This window comes from Micropterus salmoides, unplaced genomic scaffold (assembly GCF_014851395.1).
Source record: "Micropterus salmoides isolate LMB-PRFRI ecotype aquatic unplaced genomic scaffold, ASM1485139v1 Ms_hic_scaffold_20, whole genome shotgun sequence".
Taxonomy (NCBI): domain Eukaryota; kingdom Metazoa; phylum Chordata; class Actinopteri; order Centrarchiformes; family Centrarchidae; genus Micropterus; species Micropterus salmoides.
This window is the reverse complement of record NW_024041151.1, coordinates 19,494,773-19,508,900: the sequence shown is the minus strand read 5'-3', so window position 1 is coordinate 19,508,900 and position 14,128 is coordinate 19,494,773. Positions and strand designations below refer to the sequence as shown.

The window sequence follows — 14,128 nt, the reverse complement described above, 5'->3', positions numbered from 1 at the left end:
AAGAGGATGAAATAGAGATGGAAAAGAACATTTAAGGCCAACCTCTCACCTGTTATCACAATATGGGGTGGAGAAATGGCCTCATCGTGGTGCAACTGTAAGCAATGTTCCAATCTTGTAATGTTAGCATGACCCCGAAGCTAACGTCTATAGTTTGATTTGAGTCAAAACTTAAGAGCCCCTCCCCACACATTCTTGGTCCATATCCACGCAGGTGTTTTCACTTTGCCTGATAAACTCCTGTCATTACTTAGTGGGAGTGTTCACACTGTAACGTTACTTGAACTCTCCAGAATCTCCTGTAGATGTAGTGGCACCTGTTAGGGCAGAGCAACTTATCCTTTTTATTAGCATGGAGTTTGCTGAGGTCATAGGATGCAATGAACCCATACACTGTATATAAAAATCAATCTGTAGAAACTTGTGAAAGCATCTTTCTGGTAGTGCAGGGCTGCATTACACATTTTGCAGCGACTTCAGGACAGAACTGCAACAACACACCGACAGACATACACCGCCCTAACATACTAGTGGCGCCTTACAAAGGTGCTAGGCTAGCATGTAAGCGAAAGATTGCCTATTTGCACATTAAACTTAAAAATGATGGAGCCATGTTTATGGCCACCTGATAACACAGACATCCAATACGGATTCTGTTTACTGTCATCATCGACTGCTTAGAAAATAAAATGTTGCTTATACTGGGTTTGGCATAGCATTTTAGCTGAAAACGGCTGCTGTGGCAGTGAGACTGAAAATCAACAAAGTGCCATAAAATTCTCTAAAACAGGCTGAGCACCACAGAGCTGCAAAGTTTGATAGTAAGTTTCTGTCATTCACAGACCATTATGGTTATACAGCATTCAAACTTGGGAGTATAGCCTTCAGCCTCAAACTAATATAAAAAAAATCTTATTCATTTGTAACGGTTAAAAATGTGGCTGATAGAAACAGACTTATTCACAATGTGCTTTTGAAAAAGGTTTTATTGATGTACAATAGTCACACATCAAAGACATCATGGAGAAAAAACATAATAATACAGCTCCAGATAAAATGCATTCTTGTTGTTGCTGCTGCTGCTGTAGCTGGTCTCAAAGAGGCTTTTATATTATTTTTCCAGTAGAGAAATAGTCCACACATAACGTTCAGGCCAAACTGCTATAAACATTCACCTTGACGGATGAACTGGTCCCAGAAACTTATACCACATTGTGAACAAAATTCCTTGTTTTTATTTGTTTTAATTCAGACAGAAGTGCTGACTTAACACTTCTCCCCCTCCTTTTAGTAACTGTGTTGCAGTTTCAAACTCCAGTGGGATGCTCTTTATCTGAGACTGCTTCAGGTCTCTCTCCATCAGCTGGGGATAAGAACATGGAACACAGTATTTGCATTATTAGAGTTAGTGTCTATTTAGTCTCTATGCACTAATAAGACAACACTGTTTAATTGTTATCCAAATGATTAAACACTACAGAAACTGATGAAGAAACCAGTAAAGTCTGGAAGTGTCACCTCATATGTTGTAATCTCCAGCAACTCGCTGATGTCATCCTCTTGTTCTGACAGAGGTGTGTTGATCAGCATAGCAGCTTTGGCCACATCTGGATGGTAATGCTTCTGCAGTGTCTGCAGGAAAGGATTAGGAAAGAATTTAAAATGAACTTGACTTCATCTCTTTTCTAATCAACATGACAAAAGCCTTGGTTCCTCAGTTGTAGTCAGTGCCATGGGTGACTAATTTGTGAATCCAAAACCATCACATCATGTACACACCTTAATCTCCCACAAGCTGCTCTCTAAGGCACGGCACTGAGCAGGATCCTCTTCATCCAATAGATAAGGATCTTCCAAAGGCTCTGTCATCATGAATAGAAACACACATCTACATAAAGATAGTACATCACAGTAAAATTCTTACAAAATGTCTCGATATATTAAGCGATGAAATTACGAACGTTTAGAAATTCTAGCCATAAACAGAAGAGTGACTGACACTCACCATCTTCTGTACTGGGCTTGTGAATAAGGACTCTGCAGGATGGGTGGCGACGGATCAGGTTGTAGATGAAGGGCAGCACTATGAGGAGGGCTGTGGGCGGTGCTGTGAGAGCCAAACGAGCCAGGCGTTTGGCAAACGCAGCCACTAGGTAGACTGGCAAATGACTGGAGGGAAGCACAAACACGTATACGGCATATATGTTACTAACATGTATATGCTTTTTGAGTTTTTATGGTCATTACCTTGAATAGTGGGAAGCAAATCATTAGGTTATTTAACAATTTAATGATCCCAGATATAGACAGTTTGAATCACAGAAACACATTTTCCCCGAGAAACTATTGCTGCAGTATCACTTGACCTCCATTTAGATCAGTTAGGCTGGTCAGTGGCCAGCAATCAAAAGGTGTTGTTACACTGGGACATTTAGCTGTCTATTTGTAACTCAGGTCCCCGTTTCAGAAAACAGGTTCAACAAACTCTGAGTGTAAACCTGAACTCTGGATTGACGAACTCTGAGCTGTCAAACTCAGAGTTTCCGGTTTCAGAACAGGTGTTTAAAATTAGTTCAGTCAACTCTGAGTATGTTGAACCTGCTGGAAGCGTGTGCATGGGGATGAAAAAAAGCCATCATCAATGGAGCTTTGATACTACGATTCCCCATGGCAACGGGTAAATAAAGACAGAGCCTCCATTTTAATCGGGTGGAGCAAGAAATATGAATGTGTGCCAACGCGGACCATGATTGGCTCTAAAACGCGAGTGAAGGAAGGATCGATACGTTAACAATATTACATTTTATACAGCGTTGGTCATTCATTATTTACCAGACTGGAATTTCCTTAATGAATGATAAAGTGCTGGGATTCTCCTACAGCCTGTTATTCATTTTAAATAGCTACAGGCCTGTTTATTCAGCTGTAACCTGACGGGACTAAATGCCGGTGGCAATAACTGAAGATGAAAATGTTAATCGAACAGATTAGACATAGTTTAGGCTACTCATGGACCTGTGATTGTAAAGTGACAGTCCGACTCAGTAGGCCTATGCCTATTAATGTTTTTTTTGCAGTGTGTCTAAATGTGTCTAGGATCAAACTGACTGTGAAGTTTTAGACATCTATGTTACATAAATAAAATCTTGCTTATTTCGTATTTTATGAAATGCTGTCAAAACACATTCAGACTATCAGCAGATAATGAAAAACTCACTTTTAAACTACATTTATTTCTTTCAGCTGCACCACAGTCATCCTCACTCAGAAATATTCACATCATATCTAGTTGATAACTACGAGAAGAATGTTCAATCTGTGCGACCACATTATGAAAGGTTACTATACTATACTACTATAACCTATTTAACCGTGATTTCAATGTTTCTAAAAACGCAATTGCGTTCATATATGTGCTTTGATATCAACAGTCTGAATGAGGAAATGTCAGTCAGCCGCTTCAGGCTCCGCAGGAGGGGAGGAGTCAGAAAGAAACTCAGCGTTAGTTGAAGTAAACCTCCTCTCGTGCAGGTTAGATTCACAGCGTAAGTTGCCGGGGTTACGGACCTAGAGTTTATCTGATCTCGCTCTCTGAAACCGAAAACCCAGAATTTCCCTCATCTCGGGTTCAACTTACTCAGAGTTTTCACTAAACCCGCTTTCTGAAACAGGGCCCAGGTACTGCAGGTCAACTACAAACAGTATTAACTACAACTGTACACCTATCTAGTACTCCAAGAGGACAGATACAGACAACTTTTACTGGATAAACTGAGGGTTCACATTTAGTGAAGCCCAAATGATCTTACCTGGAACTAAGGAATAGGTTAGCTAGGTGGAAAAAGCGTGCTCTGTACTTCACGTGGAAAACCGAAGGCTCCAGCAGATTATACAACTTCTTGTAGAAATCAGGGTAATCTCTGCAAAAACACACAGACAACATACATATTTATGCAATTAAAATATATTTTTCAGTCAATGTTGTCCTTTATAGATCACTTTGTGTTCACATTTCTTCTACATATTACTGTAATTAATGTGAAAATTAAAAGTGGGCAAATTAACTTCTTTTTCATATAATACTCACAAGTTATGTTGATGTATGAGGACAAAAAGGCCATTGAGGGCCAGCAGGCTGATAGCGCCACCTGTTCAGCAAAACCATAACAAAATTCTGCACCATGATCACCAGCATCACCCATAAAGAAACAATACATCCCAGAGACCAGATGTGAAATTAGCACTGTAAACTTACCAACTTCATAGGCAGCAGTCAAGAAGTCAATCATCAGCGTGGGTTTACTCATGTGGGGCAAAATGGAGTCATGGAGGATCACCAAGATCTTTTTATACATGTTGCTTGGTAACTACAACAAAGGGATAAGAAATGAATGAGACAATGCGTAGCCTTGGCAGCACAGTGTCATGGTCGTGTACAGAGAAAACATTCTGACTATAGAAAATGGTTTAATGTAAAAAGTAAAATAAAACAATAAACAACAAGATTTTTAAATTACCTTATGCTTGAGAAAGCCCAGCCACATCCTCTCAAAGACACGCTTGTGTTCCTGTAGTGAGGTACAACATTTAAAATCGTATTCAGAAAGCAAGTTATGTTAGGTTGCAAGCAGAAATGTGAATTTCTAATTCAAAATATTTCACATACGTTCAGTTTAGCGGCTTTCCAATCCTCATGCTTGGCTGGAGAAAAATACATCATTTTAATGACAGAAAATAGCCGTTTCTCCCCACACAGAAACAGTTCAGCATCATTGCACAGAAGAAACTAAGACTACAGCATTATATCATTGTCAAAAAAAACACAGGTCTCACCTTCTTGTTTGACCATAAAGTTGGTGAGCTCAGACTCCTGGCTTGGCACACTGATGTTGGACATGAGGGTGAACACATTGCTCTGATATACAGGCACTACTGCCTGAGAGGAACACAAGAGAAAAACAAGTAATTTTTACTTTTAAAAAAAAATGTATCTAAATTGTGACAATGAAACAAGCACAGCTACAGCAGATGAAATAAGCACTACACAGATTTCTCTTACCCCTTTGTTTTTGTCCATGACTTTGCCCACATTCTCACGGATAGAGCTTATGACATAATAGCGCACATCCTCCATTTCAAGGAACTCCTGGAATCTGGAGATCAGCAGGGAGTTGTCTGAAGTTTTGGACAGCAGTCTGTCCACCACTGCCTGACCATGAAACAATAACAGAAATATCAGAAGACGCCTGTGCCACTAATGACAAAAAGGTTAATGTTTTTGGAAGACATCAAAAAAACAGCCTTATTTCTTGTCTTGGCTAATGACACGGGTAAACTACTGAAGTCACACAAAAGAACAGATTATGGATATTATTTTATTAATTATACCACTGATAGCCAGACTGCATGACAAAAATCCTACCTGGATAAGTTCTCTTGGGAAGCTGTAGTGTTCACTCCAGTCCAAATCCTCAAGGGGATGCTGTCCTTCTTCTGCAGCAAACTTCATCAGGCAGCATAGAGCACTCTCCTGTATTCAGACAGTAATATATAATAATAAAAAAGCACAACGGTTAACTTTTCAGAAAGATAGCAACTATATGTTGATTGGTGGACCTGAGCGAGTATGCCATGACACTACACATCTACACAATAAAAGCAAATAATCCACCACATACACATACATACTTGCAGCAATAATAAACCAGCTTACAGACAAGAGTTCATTTAACAAGGCCAAAGACAACAAAGTGTTATTATCAAAGAGCGTGTTGCCTCCAGGATAATAACAGTGTACCTAATCATGCTTGCCATTCATTTGTGCAAAAAAAGTGAAAAATGCCCATGCCAAGTACTTCCTGCACATGTCACCTCACCATATACCCACTTTGATATACTGTAAACTTCAATTACTAGCCCGGGCTTTTACTTGATCGATCACTGAACACACCCCACCTCCGTTTGGAGCAGGCATTTATTTGGGGCAGGCCTTTTCCACAAAGCTCTTGCTCAGCAAAGATGGGATATAGGCTCCTATTATATTGTTTAATTTAACTAGTATGAATATTACTTGTTAAAAAAATTGTTTTTTGTTTACCATAGTAGTTAGCGACTCAGTAAAATGAATTGAATGATTCAATTGTGGAGAGTCTTACGATACACACATAGTAAGATCAGCTAGATTTTGTCCATATTCACAAAACTTTAAACATTTATATTTGTATGTGTGATCTAAACAGCTCAAGCGAGCAACGTGGTGGGCTTTAAGAGGCGTTACACATCCAGAGAAGTGAAAACCAGACCAAGACCTGTGTTTATCTGTCAAAACGTGTAGCCACACCAGGCCAGTAAAAGGCAGACAGGCATCTAATTGGGATATGGCTTTCAACTGATGTTTTGCTTCACTGCATGTCTGGATATGTCCATCTGTGTGACCGTTCTAAACTTGTAACTAAAGAAATTAACAAAAAAACATGACTTCATTGTACCTGTTCAAACTAATTTTTTCATTAAGAGCAGCATGTTATTTTGTCGTGTGAGTGAGTGAGTGAGAGAGATTTCAGTCAACTTACCTTGACTCCGTGTAGTTCGTGGTCGAGGTGCTCGAGCAGCATCTCCACACAGCTGTTGTAACGGTGGCGCATGAAGACGCGGTACTTCTCCTCAGCGCTACACCCACCTGGACCACAACAGATACAGAAAACGATGACCTGATTTGCAACCCTAGATCCTTTGTAACCCTGTCAATGTGTGATGTAACGTTACAGCTAAGTCCTCTATGAATGTTATTTAATCATGATGGAAATGTAAAAGATTTCAGAAAGTTGTACCTTCATTAGCATTTTTCATTTGTTACATCATACTTATGAGCTGTAACGTTAGGTACAGCAGTAGCGTTACTGGTGTTAAATCTTTTAACATCCACCTCATAGCTTGGGTTAATAATAATAACGTCAACGTTAATACTCACCACTCAACGCCTCCTCTTCTCCGGGCAGTTTTCCGATAAACAGCTCTTTCCTCTCCAACAGCGTGCAGAACAATTTGCTGCACGCACTAACAGCATTAACAACATCCTTCTCTTTTTCAGACTGCAAAACGGACAGGGAGAGTACTGCTTTAGTAACCCATAGAAGCTGACAAACTACTCGGTGACAATGAAGTTAGCTAGCCAGCATGGATTTAGTCGGGGTGCTCAAAGAAATGTGTTTAACGTTGTAGTTGCTTATATTTACCTGAAGGAACTCCAGGATGTCAAAAACGTCGTTGGCATGTTTTCGACTCTCAAGTATACTCTCGACTTTGCTATTTAGGTCAATTTTACCTGTTTTTTTACTTTGTTCTGGTGTTTTTGCCGAACTCACGTTGCGTTTTTTGGCCGGCGCCATGATTACTGAGTGGTGCTCCGTTCACGTGACGCGAACAATACGGAACGGAACAAAAATAGAAGGCGCACATCCTACAAATGTTATTTTGAATTCCAACTCGTAATTTAGAGTAGACTGTATTAATATTGCTGGATATGGATGTAAATAACATATATACTTTTCATTTGTTTTGTCTTTCATTGCAGTGGAAGTGCGGCAATCATAGTTGTGTGGTGGGAGTTCTACTAAATCCAAAGGTCTATGAATGCAACAAAAGTCCAAAACATTTTGTTGTTACGCCTCCTAGTGACTGGAGGTGAACTTTTAGCTAAGTTTTACCTTTTACTGTATAGTTTCCACCCAGAACCTCCGAGCTGAGTTCTGTCAACACATTACTTTCTAATCAAAAAATGAATTTAAATTAATCGATAACTCTATGATATAATAAAATACATTATATCTAATGCAAAGCCAATCTTCACTCATCATTTTCTTTTTTTCCCCTCATTCCTGTGCCGTGCAATTATAATTATACAATATACATTTTTATTATTTGCTCTACACTATACTGCTGAATATATTTTCGTCCTGTGAAATCATTTATTTATTTCCACAACATGCAACTACATCCAAAAGCGACCTGTGAAATGTTCATACCAATCGCCTACAGTATGTATGGTGGGTGGTGATGGCGCATACATAAAATGCTTGCCTTTGGTGTGGGAGACCTGTTCGATTCCCACTGTGAGACATCCACCATTGTGTCCCTGAGCAAGACACTTAACCCCTAGTTGCTCCAGAGGCGTGTGACTGCAATTGTAAGTCGCTTTGGATAAAAGCGTCAGCTAAACAAGTAAGTGTAAGTATGTATAAACTTTATTTTTCTATTATATATAGCATTTTACCCCATTCTCTTTATGTAATTTAATGTATTGTATCTGCAGCTGCTGCAATCCAATCTTTTTCTTTCCAATTTTAAAAGTCTGTTATCTGTAGCCCTGACATAAAAGCTATAGTGTCCTGTTTTAATACTGAATCAGCACGATCCAAGGTTTGTAGGGATGATTTTACTAAAATCAACATAATTTTCAACAGAAGGCATAAACAGGCGATACAAATCTGAAGACATAATAGCGTAGGAACATTTTGCTCTTTCATGTACATCTCAAACAAAAAATACTAACCTGAGTGTTACGGCTGAATTTTGAAATGCATTCTAGCAGGGGAGCTGGACAGTGGATTTTGTCCCCATTCTGTTAAAGTGGAGTTATGGTAAGGACTTCACTCACTTCACAGCCATTACAGACAGGAGGAATGATTACAGCAACCAATCACTCTTTCAATGTACATATGGGTAGGTGAGTACTGTACTAAGATACATGTATAAGAAAAAAAAATCCACACCTGTCCTTAAGGCTCAGTTTACAAGACAAAAAGCTTAACAGCTTACAGGTAACTACCAGCACTAATCTGGTTGAGACACGGGTTGGCAGAGGTCATCCACATTTGTTAAAGGGTGAAATTAACATTAGGACACAATTAGGGTACAATAAAAAAATAACACAGAGGCTTTTATTATTGTTGTTGTTTGTTTAATAACATTTGTATAAGAGAAGCAGAATCAAATCCCACAAAAACAAGAAAATCTTGGAAGTTATTCTAAAAAAAAAAAAAAAAAAAAAACTAATTCCCTATTAAAGAGACAAGATGTTCTGGTAAGAAAATGTCTCTTATTTCAGCAGGCAGGGTGACCTAATCGGAGTCATTTCTTACATCTGCATTGTCCTGTGGGAAAAGGAGGGTGACAATGAATAAGAATACGTCAAAATGGATATTTAATGTCAAATGTCAGGGGTTTCGATGCATGCTGTTTCACCATTATGACTTCCAGATACCTGTTTCTGGTCCTTATCGTCTCGGGTGTCAGCTGCTGTGGCTTCGAAGTCATGGATAGGAAGCGTAGACATCCAGCTGACCATGGAGCCCTCCTGACACTCTGTCTCGACAATGGTGGGGTAGATGTGAGCCTCTTTAAAAGCCTTGATCGCCTCCTCCTCCTGGTCCCATTCTAGCCGCTCATGTAGCCCGTCCCCTCCGAATCGTTTGTTGTAGCGATCAAAGTGAACCCTTTCCAGCACCAGCCCCAGTCCTGGAGCTTTGGGCACGTCCACCTTCTCCTGTCCCCAGCTCCGCTCCATCACTTCCTCCTTCGCATAGCCCTTTACCACCGCAATCACCAGGCCGATCATCTTGCGGATTTGGTGCAACATAAAGCTCTGGCCTCGCACGGTGATCACTGCAAATTCAGTATTGCTGCAGATAAAAGGCTCTCCACAAGACATCTCTGTGATGTAGCGGCGGGCACTGGGGTCATTTGGAGCCTTCTGAGAGGTGAAGTTGTGGAAGTTATGTGTGCCTTTGTAGAGCGCAAACAGATGGTTTACCTTCTGAAGTGTCTCTGGTGAAAGGCGAAAGGCTGCTATATTCCCGGTATCATAGTCTTTTGGAGATAAGGCCACTGTCGGAAGCATATAGGAGTATGTACGAGCATCACAGTTGTTTTTGGAATTGAAACCCTGGGTTACCCGTTTCAGACCTGTCGGAGCAGAAGGCTGTGATCAATAAAACTGGATCATAAGAAGGAGTTAGTGCTTCTATCCTTTATCATCGCAACATCCTGGACTTGCTGTTCAAAATGTAATACAGCAAATGCTAAACAATATCAAGGACAAATGTCTCACCGAGCACTCTGATCTGCGGTGGCAGATGCTCATTGATTTTTTCAATTATGTCTTCAATCAACCGCAGCTTTAGAGACACCACTTGACCAGCTGCAGACACACCCTAAACAAATTCAAATAGACAAAGACCAACACAGTTTGTCATAATGACATAAAAGTAATTTTGATATATGCTAACTTATTATGCAGCTTATGATGGTTTGTTAAAATACGATAACAACATCCATTACTTTACCCTTGTTTACACATGAAATTGAAAACATACAAACCGTTAGCCGGCAGAATAGAGTGGATATTTGATTCTTCTTCAAAACTTCCTTGTTGGCTTAGGGCTGAGAGATAAATTCCTGTTGTGCTGACTGCACACAGCCCATACCTTATCTGTTCTGGCACATCTTTGGAAAGACATCTTCTTCATGTCTTCACCATGGTTTTCGGGAATGCAGCCAGATTTAATGAGCGCAGTGACCAGGTCATCTTCAATGGTCCTAAACTGAGCGGTTCCGGGATTTCTCTGAAACACAAAACATTTCAATTTAGCAAGACGTTAAAATATATATATATATATATATATATATTTTTTTTTTTTTTTTTTTTAAATCAATGAAAATAAAGTGCTTAGAGCTGAAAAAGGGAAACCAGCTACAGTAGCCTACCTGCATGCCATAGTATCCTTTTCCAGAGTATGCCAAAAGGAGGACCACTTTCTTTTTGGGATACTTCTTTTCATCTTCAGTGGCTTCCCCCTCTGTTTTTATTCTTTTTGTAACCTGCACCCCCTCAGCAGAGTCTTCATTTTCCTCATTGGCTCTTTTCAGCAGCTTGACTGTCTGCTCATCTCTGGATCCTTCACTCATCATGCAACAGAACTTAGAAAGGCCACCTGTGGAGATAATACGAATACTGCGTGATGATGCCCTAATATGCTCCCACCTCTGTGTTACACGGACATTTAGTAGTGCGTTATGTTATGTCCTTTAAACTTAGATATGAACATGACTTACTACTTAAATACAGTTTTCACACATTTAAAATAAGGTCTTGCGAACAGAACAGGAACAGACTCGTTCACACACAGTCACACAGTCTTTATCAGGGTGGCTTACGGTTTCTCCCTGACGTCAGTCTGTGGTTAAATAAGGCACTCAACAGTGGTCGGATTTTAGACATGTCACGCTAAGCCATCATGAGAAAATCCTGTAGCTAAAAGATGCAAAACCAGCTGAACTAACGTTAACGTTATGGAAGCTAACGCGGAGCAGAACAGGGGTTTCTGATTAAACGTTAACTAACTTAAAACGAATCCGTTGACGAAATCAACAATCTCCTAAAAGCGTAGGCCAGCCTTTAAACACAAAATCTGAATGACTATCTTCACGAATATTTATAAATAAAGTACAAACTGCAGCTATATCTAACAGTCCTGTAGTAGATGCAGCAACACACACACATGGCCAATGTCAACTTTGACCCCTCAAATAAATATCGCGAGACTCTTCTTGTTCCCTTTTCCGCATACGTCATAGGTGGAAATTAATTAAATTTACCCTCTCCGTGGAGAAAATGCAAAAATGTAATGACCCTCTTTGATTTCAGTGTTGCCACTGTATATTTTATTTTAAACCTTATGCTTTACGTGGGAATTTTACATGTTGTCCAAACCTTTCAACTTTTTTATTTGATCGTTTATCAAATTTAAGCAAATGATTATTCTTAATCTATTTTGCACGTGTTTAAAGACTGGCCTTCGCGGCCACTATTGTAATCTTTCAACCAACAAATTAATTCAGGATCTCAGCATACAAGCCAACTCTCAGTTTAGCATGTAACATTCAGTGGAACACGATTTTACAGTCAATTTAGACACCCACATGTAGTAATACTTTTGTCCACTTGAGGGCAGCAAAATCACACAAATGGAGAAGTCATCCAGTTTGTTTGGAATATATGTTTTTACAAACGGCACCAAGGTGTATTTTAGGTTGTGGTTTTTAATCTTATCTGGCTCTCATAGACAATCCGTTATTTTTACTCTGAGAAAACTGTAGACAGAATGAGATTTTTGCTCAGGTAGACTTCAAAGGCTATCAGTGAAAGATCAGGGCAAAACATCAACTGAGCTTTCATTGCTCTGTATAATTTTCTGACATTTACTACAGTTTATCATGCAATATGCTAATGTTCATCACCTTGTATAGACTGGTTATGCTTGTGTCTAGAAGTTTACAAAGACTTCCCGCACCTTCACTCAATTCACCATTTTCCAGACTTCACCTGAACTCTTCATTCAATTTAAGCAAACAGACAGGATGATAAATATGTTTATTTTTGTATAAACCAAAGACCTGATGCACAGCATTAACCTTTCTCCTTAATATTTAGTCCATATAAAGCAGTCATTTCTTTATTGATTCACAGTTGCCACTCAGCGTAATGTGGTGACTCATGTAACTGTTGAGCATGCCGGTTAGCGCTTAAGTCAAATTATAGTGGCAAAGAGGTTCAGCACTTCTGAAGCAGAGAGGTATTTATGAATTTCTCAAGGACACCACTACCAATGAGGGACACGGGTTGCCAAGAGGCCAAACCTTTAAACTTCTCATCCTGGGATGGCCTTAGAATGCATACTTGCACTTTTTTTCATAGCACCTTATAAGGTGTTCAACTAGTTTTCTGCTGAAAACCCAATGCCAAACATAGACATGCTATGGGAAAAGGGCCCCCAGTTGTCACAATCCCACATCACACCCGACATGTGCACGTTTTTCCAACAAATGCTGATCTTACTAAACACTTGTGACTGTAAATATGAAAGAGTGATTCTTCAAGACTGGTTTTGCTGGGTGAAACAGCTCAGAGTACCACCATCACCACATGTAAACCGATTGCATTCTTAGCAATTAATTGGATTTAAATAAAATAAATTCTTTAGGTCAGCAGGATAGTATCCTCAAACACTTGTTTTACCCACACACCGGCCTTTCTGTGTGAAATTGTGCATTTTCTCACTGTTTGTCCCCTGGGCATCCATACCCCACATGCACTGGCTCTATTGTAAATGTATGCTGTCCCACAATATGACCTAAAATGACCCCAAGTTCAAATGACAAAGAAGCCTCGAAAGTGGTGGATTCTCCCGTTTCCAAAGAGAGTGTGACCTGGCCTCCCAGTGAGCCACTACACAAGCTGTCAAAACAGACCTAACCCTTTCTTCAAAGCTCACACTCACCTGCACTCCCACATAGTGTGAGCTGGCCACAGTCAAAGAATAACTGCATTTAGGCTTGACAGCACCACATGATTTATTTAACTGTTAAATTTAACCATATAGTGATACTCCAACCAAATATGATAGAGACTGCCTCAGTGAGATGCATTAGTGAAAACTTCCATCCTTCTGTTTTTTGAGACATGTTCCCTTTTTAGAATTTTGTGTGAAATGAGAATGACTGTTAAATGTTTTATTCAGCTTAAGATTATGAATTAACACTTTGATCTTGTCTTTGCACACAATAGTTTAATTTTGAAAGTTCATCATGCTGCAGTGAAAACATAAGCGACCCTGACCTTGCCTCTATCTTGGTTGATTACTAGATTATATTTGTAAATTTCAGGTTTGGAAAACAAATCATAATGATGTTCTGCATTTGTATTTGTTGTCATTATCTTTTTTTAATAACAGGATCATTTATTTCCACATTTAGCCTGTTTCTTGTTAATGAAACACAACAACTGACATTACTGTAGTCACATAAAACCAATTAGGAATTGTCCTTTAACTCATAAATATTCATTTTATAGCAAGTTTATTGTACATATATACATATTACATTTTACCATTAAATGGCAATGCAGTGGTGCCATTAAAAATGGCACCACTTCTTCCCAGGAAGAAGGTCGTGGGTTCAAACCCCAGTTTCCCCATCCTTTCTGTGTGGAGTTTGCATGTTCTCCTTGTATCCACGTGGGTTCTCCCCAGGTGCTCCAGCTTTCTCCCACCATCCAAAGACATGCAGGCTA

The 14,128-nt window shown here is 39.5% G+C and overlaps 3 protein-coding genes across 11 annotated transcripts in view; all 3 read right to left on the bottom strand.

Moving 5' to 3' along the window:
* LOC119914570 (RIMS-binding protein 2-like) overlaps window positions 1–166 on the bottom strand; it is a 66,161-nt gene extending 65,995 nt beyond the window's left edge. For 5 of the 8 annotated variants that reach the window (XM_038733949.1, XM_038733947.1, XM_038733946.1 and 2 more), the window contains exon 1: window positions 50–166. The gene's annotated coding sequence lies outside the window, so the exon portion shown is untranslated. The remainder of the gene's footprint in view (window positions 1–49) is intronic. The other 3 variants (XM_038733945.1, XM_038733950.1, XM_038733948.1) reach the window with 2 other exon arrangements.
* An 802-nt stretch (window positions 167–968) lies between these two features.
* Window positions 969–7,405, bottom strand: noc4l (nucleolar complex associated 4 homolog). The gene is made up of 15 exons (XM_038734361.1): window positions 7,236–7,405; window positions 6,971–7,091; window positions 6,573–6,679; window positions 5,423–5,530; window positions 5,060–5,209; window positions 4,834–4,936; window positions 4,667–4,701; window positions 4,518–4,568; window positions 4,256–4,367; window positions 4,088–4,148; window positions 3,810–3,920; window positions 2,006–2,169; window positions 1,780–1,862; window positions 1,519–1,632; window positions 969–1,363 (listed from the first exon to the last, which is right to left on the bottom strand). Exons 1-15 carry the CDS (start codon window positions 7,386–7,388, stop codon window positions 1,244–1,246), a joined length of 1,593 nt encoding a protein of 530 aa, XP_038590289.1. The 5' UTR covers window positions 7,389–7,405; the 3' UTR covers window positions 969–1,243.
* A 1,537-nt stretch (window positions 7,406–8,942) lies between these two features.
* On the bottom strand, window positions 8,943–11,578 carry pus1 (pseudouridine synthase 1). 2 transcript variants are annotated; one of them, XM_038732992.1, is made up of 6 exons: window positions 11,113–11,578; window positions 10,765–10,991; window positions 10,485–10,622; window positions 10,109–10,211; window positions 9,263–9,963; window positions 8,943–9,152 (listed from the first exon to the last, which is right to left on the bottom strand). In XM_038732992.1, the coding sequence occupies exons 2-6, from the start codon at window positions 10,966–10,968 to the stop codon at window positions 9,120–9,122; spliced, it is 1,179 nt and encodes a 392-aa protein (XP_038588920.1). In that variant the 5' UTR covers window positions 10,969–10,991; window positions 11,113–11,578; the 3' UTR covers window positions 8,943–9,119. The 2 variants fall into 2 exon arrangements, with proteins under 2 accessions (XP_038588920.1, XP_038588919.1); XM_038732991.1 differs by having other exon boundaries at window positions 11,215–11,578.
* Window positions 11,579–14,128: the final 2,550 nt, after the last annotated feature.

Excerpts from the sequence above, each read along its gene's own strand:
- noc4l (XM_038734361.1), bottom strand. The coding sequence starts at position 7,388 with ATGGCGCCGGCCAAAAAACGCAACGTGAGTTCGGCAAAAACACCAGAA. Across the intron at positions 5,210-5,422 it reads TCCCAAGAGAACTTATCCAG|GCAGTGGTGGACAGACTGCT; the intron begins GTAGGATTTTTG and ends TTTCATGGTCAG. Across the intron at positions 3,921-4,087 it reads CTCATACATCAACATAACTT|AGATTACCCTGATTTCTACA; the intron begins GTGAGTATTATA and ends GTGTTTTTGCAG.
- pus1 (XM_038732991.1), bottom strand. The coding sequence starts at position 11,278 with ATGTCTAAAATCCGACCACTGTTGAGTGCCTTATTTAACCACAGACTG. Across the intron at positions 10,992-11,214 it reads ACTGACGTCAGGGAGAAACC|GTGGCCTTTCTAAGTTCTGT; the intron begins GTAAGCCACCCT and ends TTATCTCCACAG. Across the intron at positions 10,212-10,484 it reads GATGTGCCAGAACAGATAAG|GGTGTGTCTGCAGCTGGTCA; the intron begins GTATGGGCTGTG and ends GAATTTGTTTAG.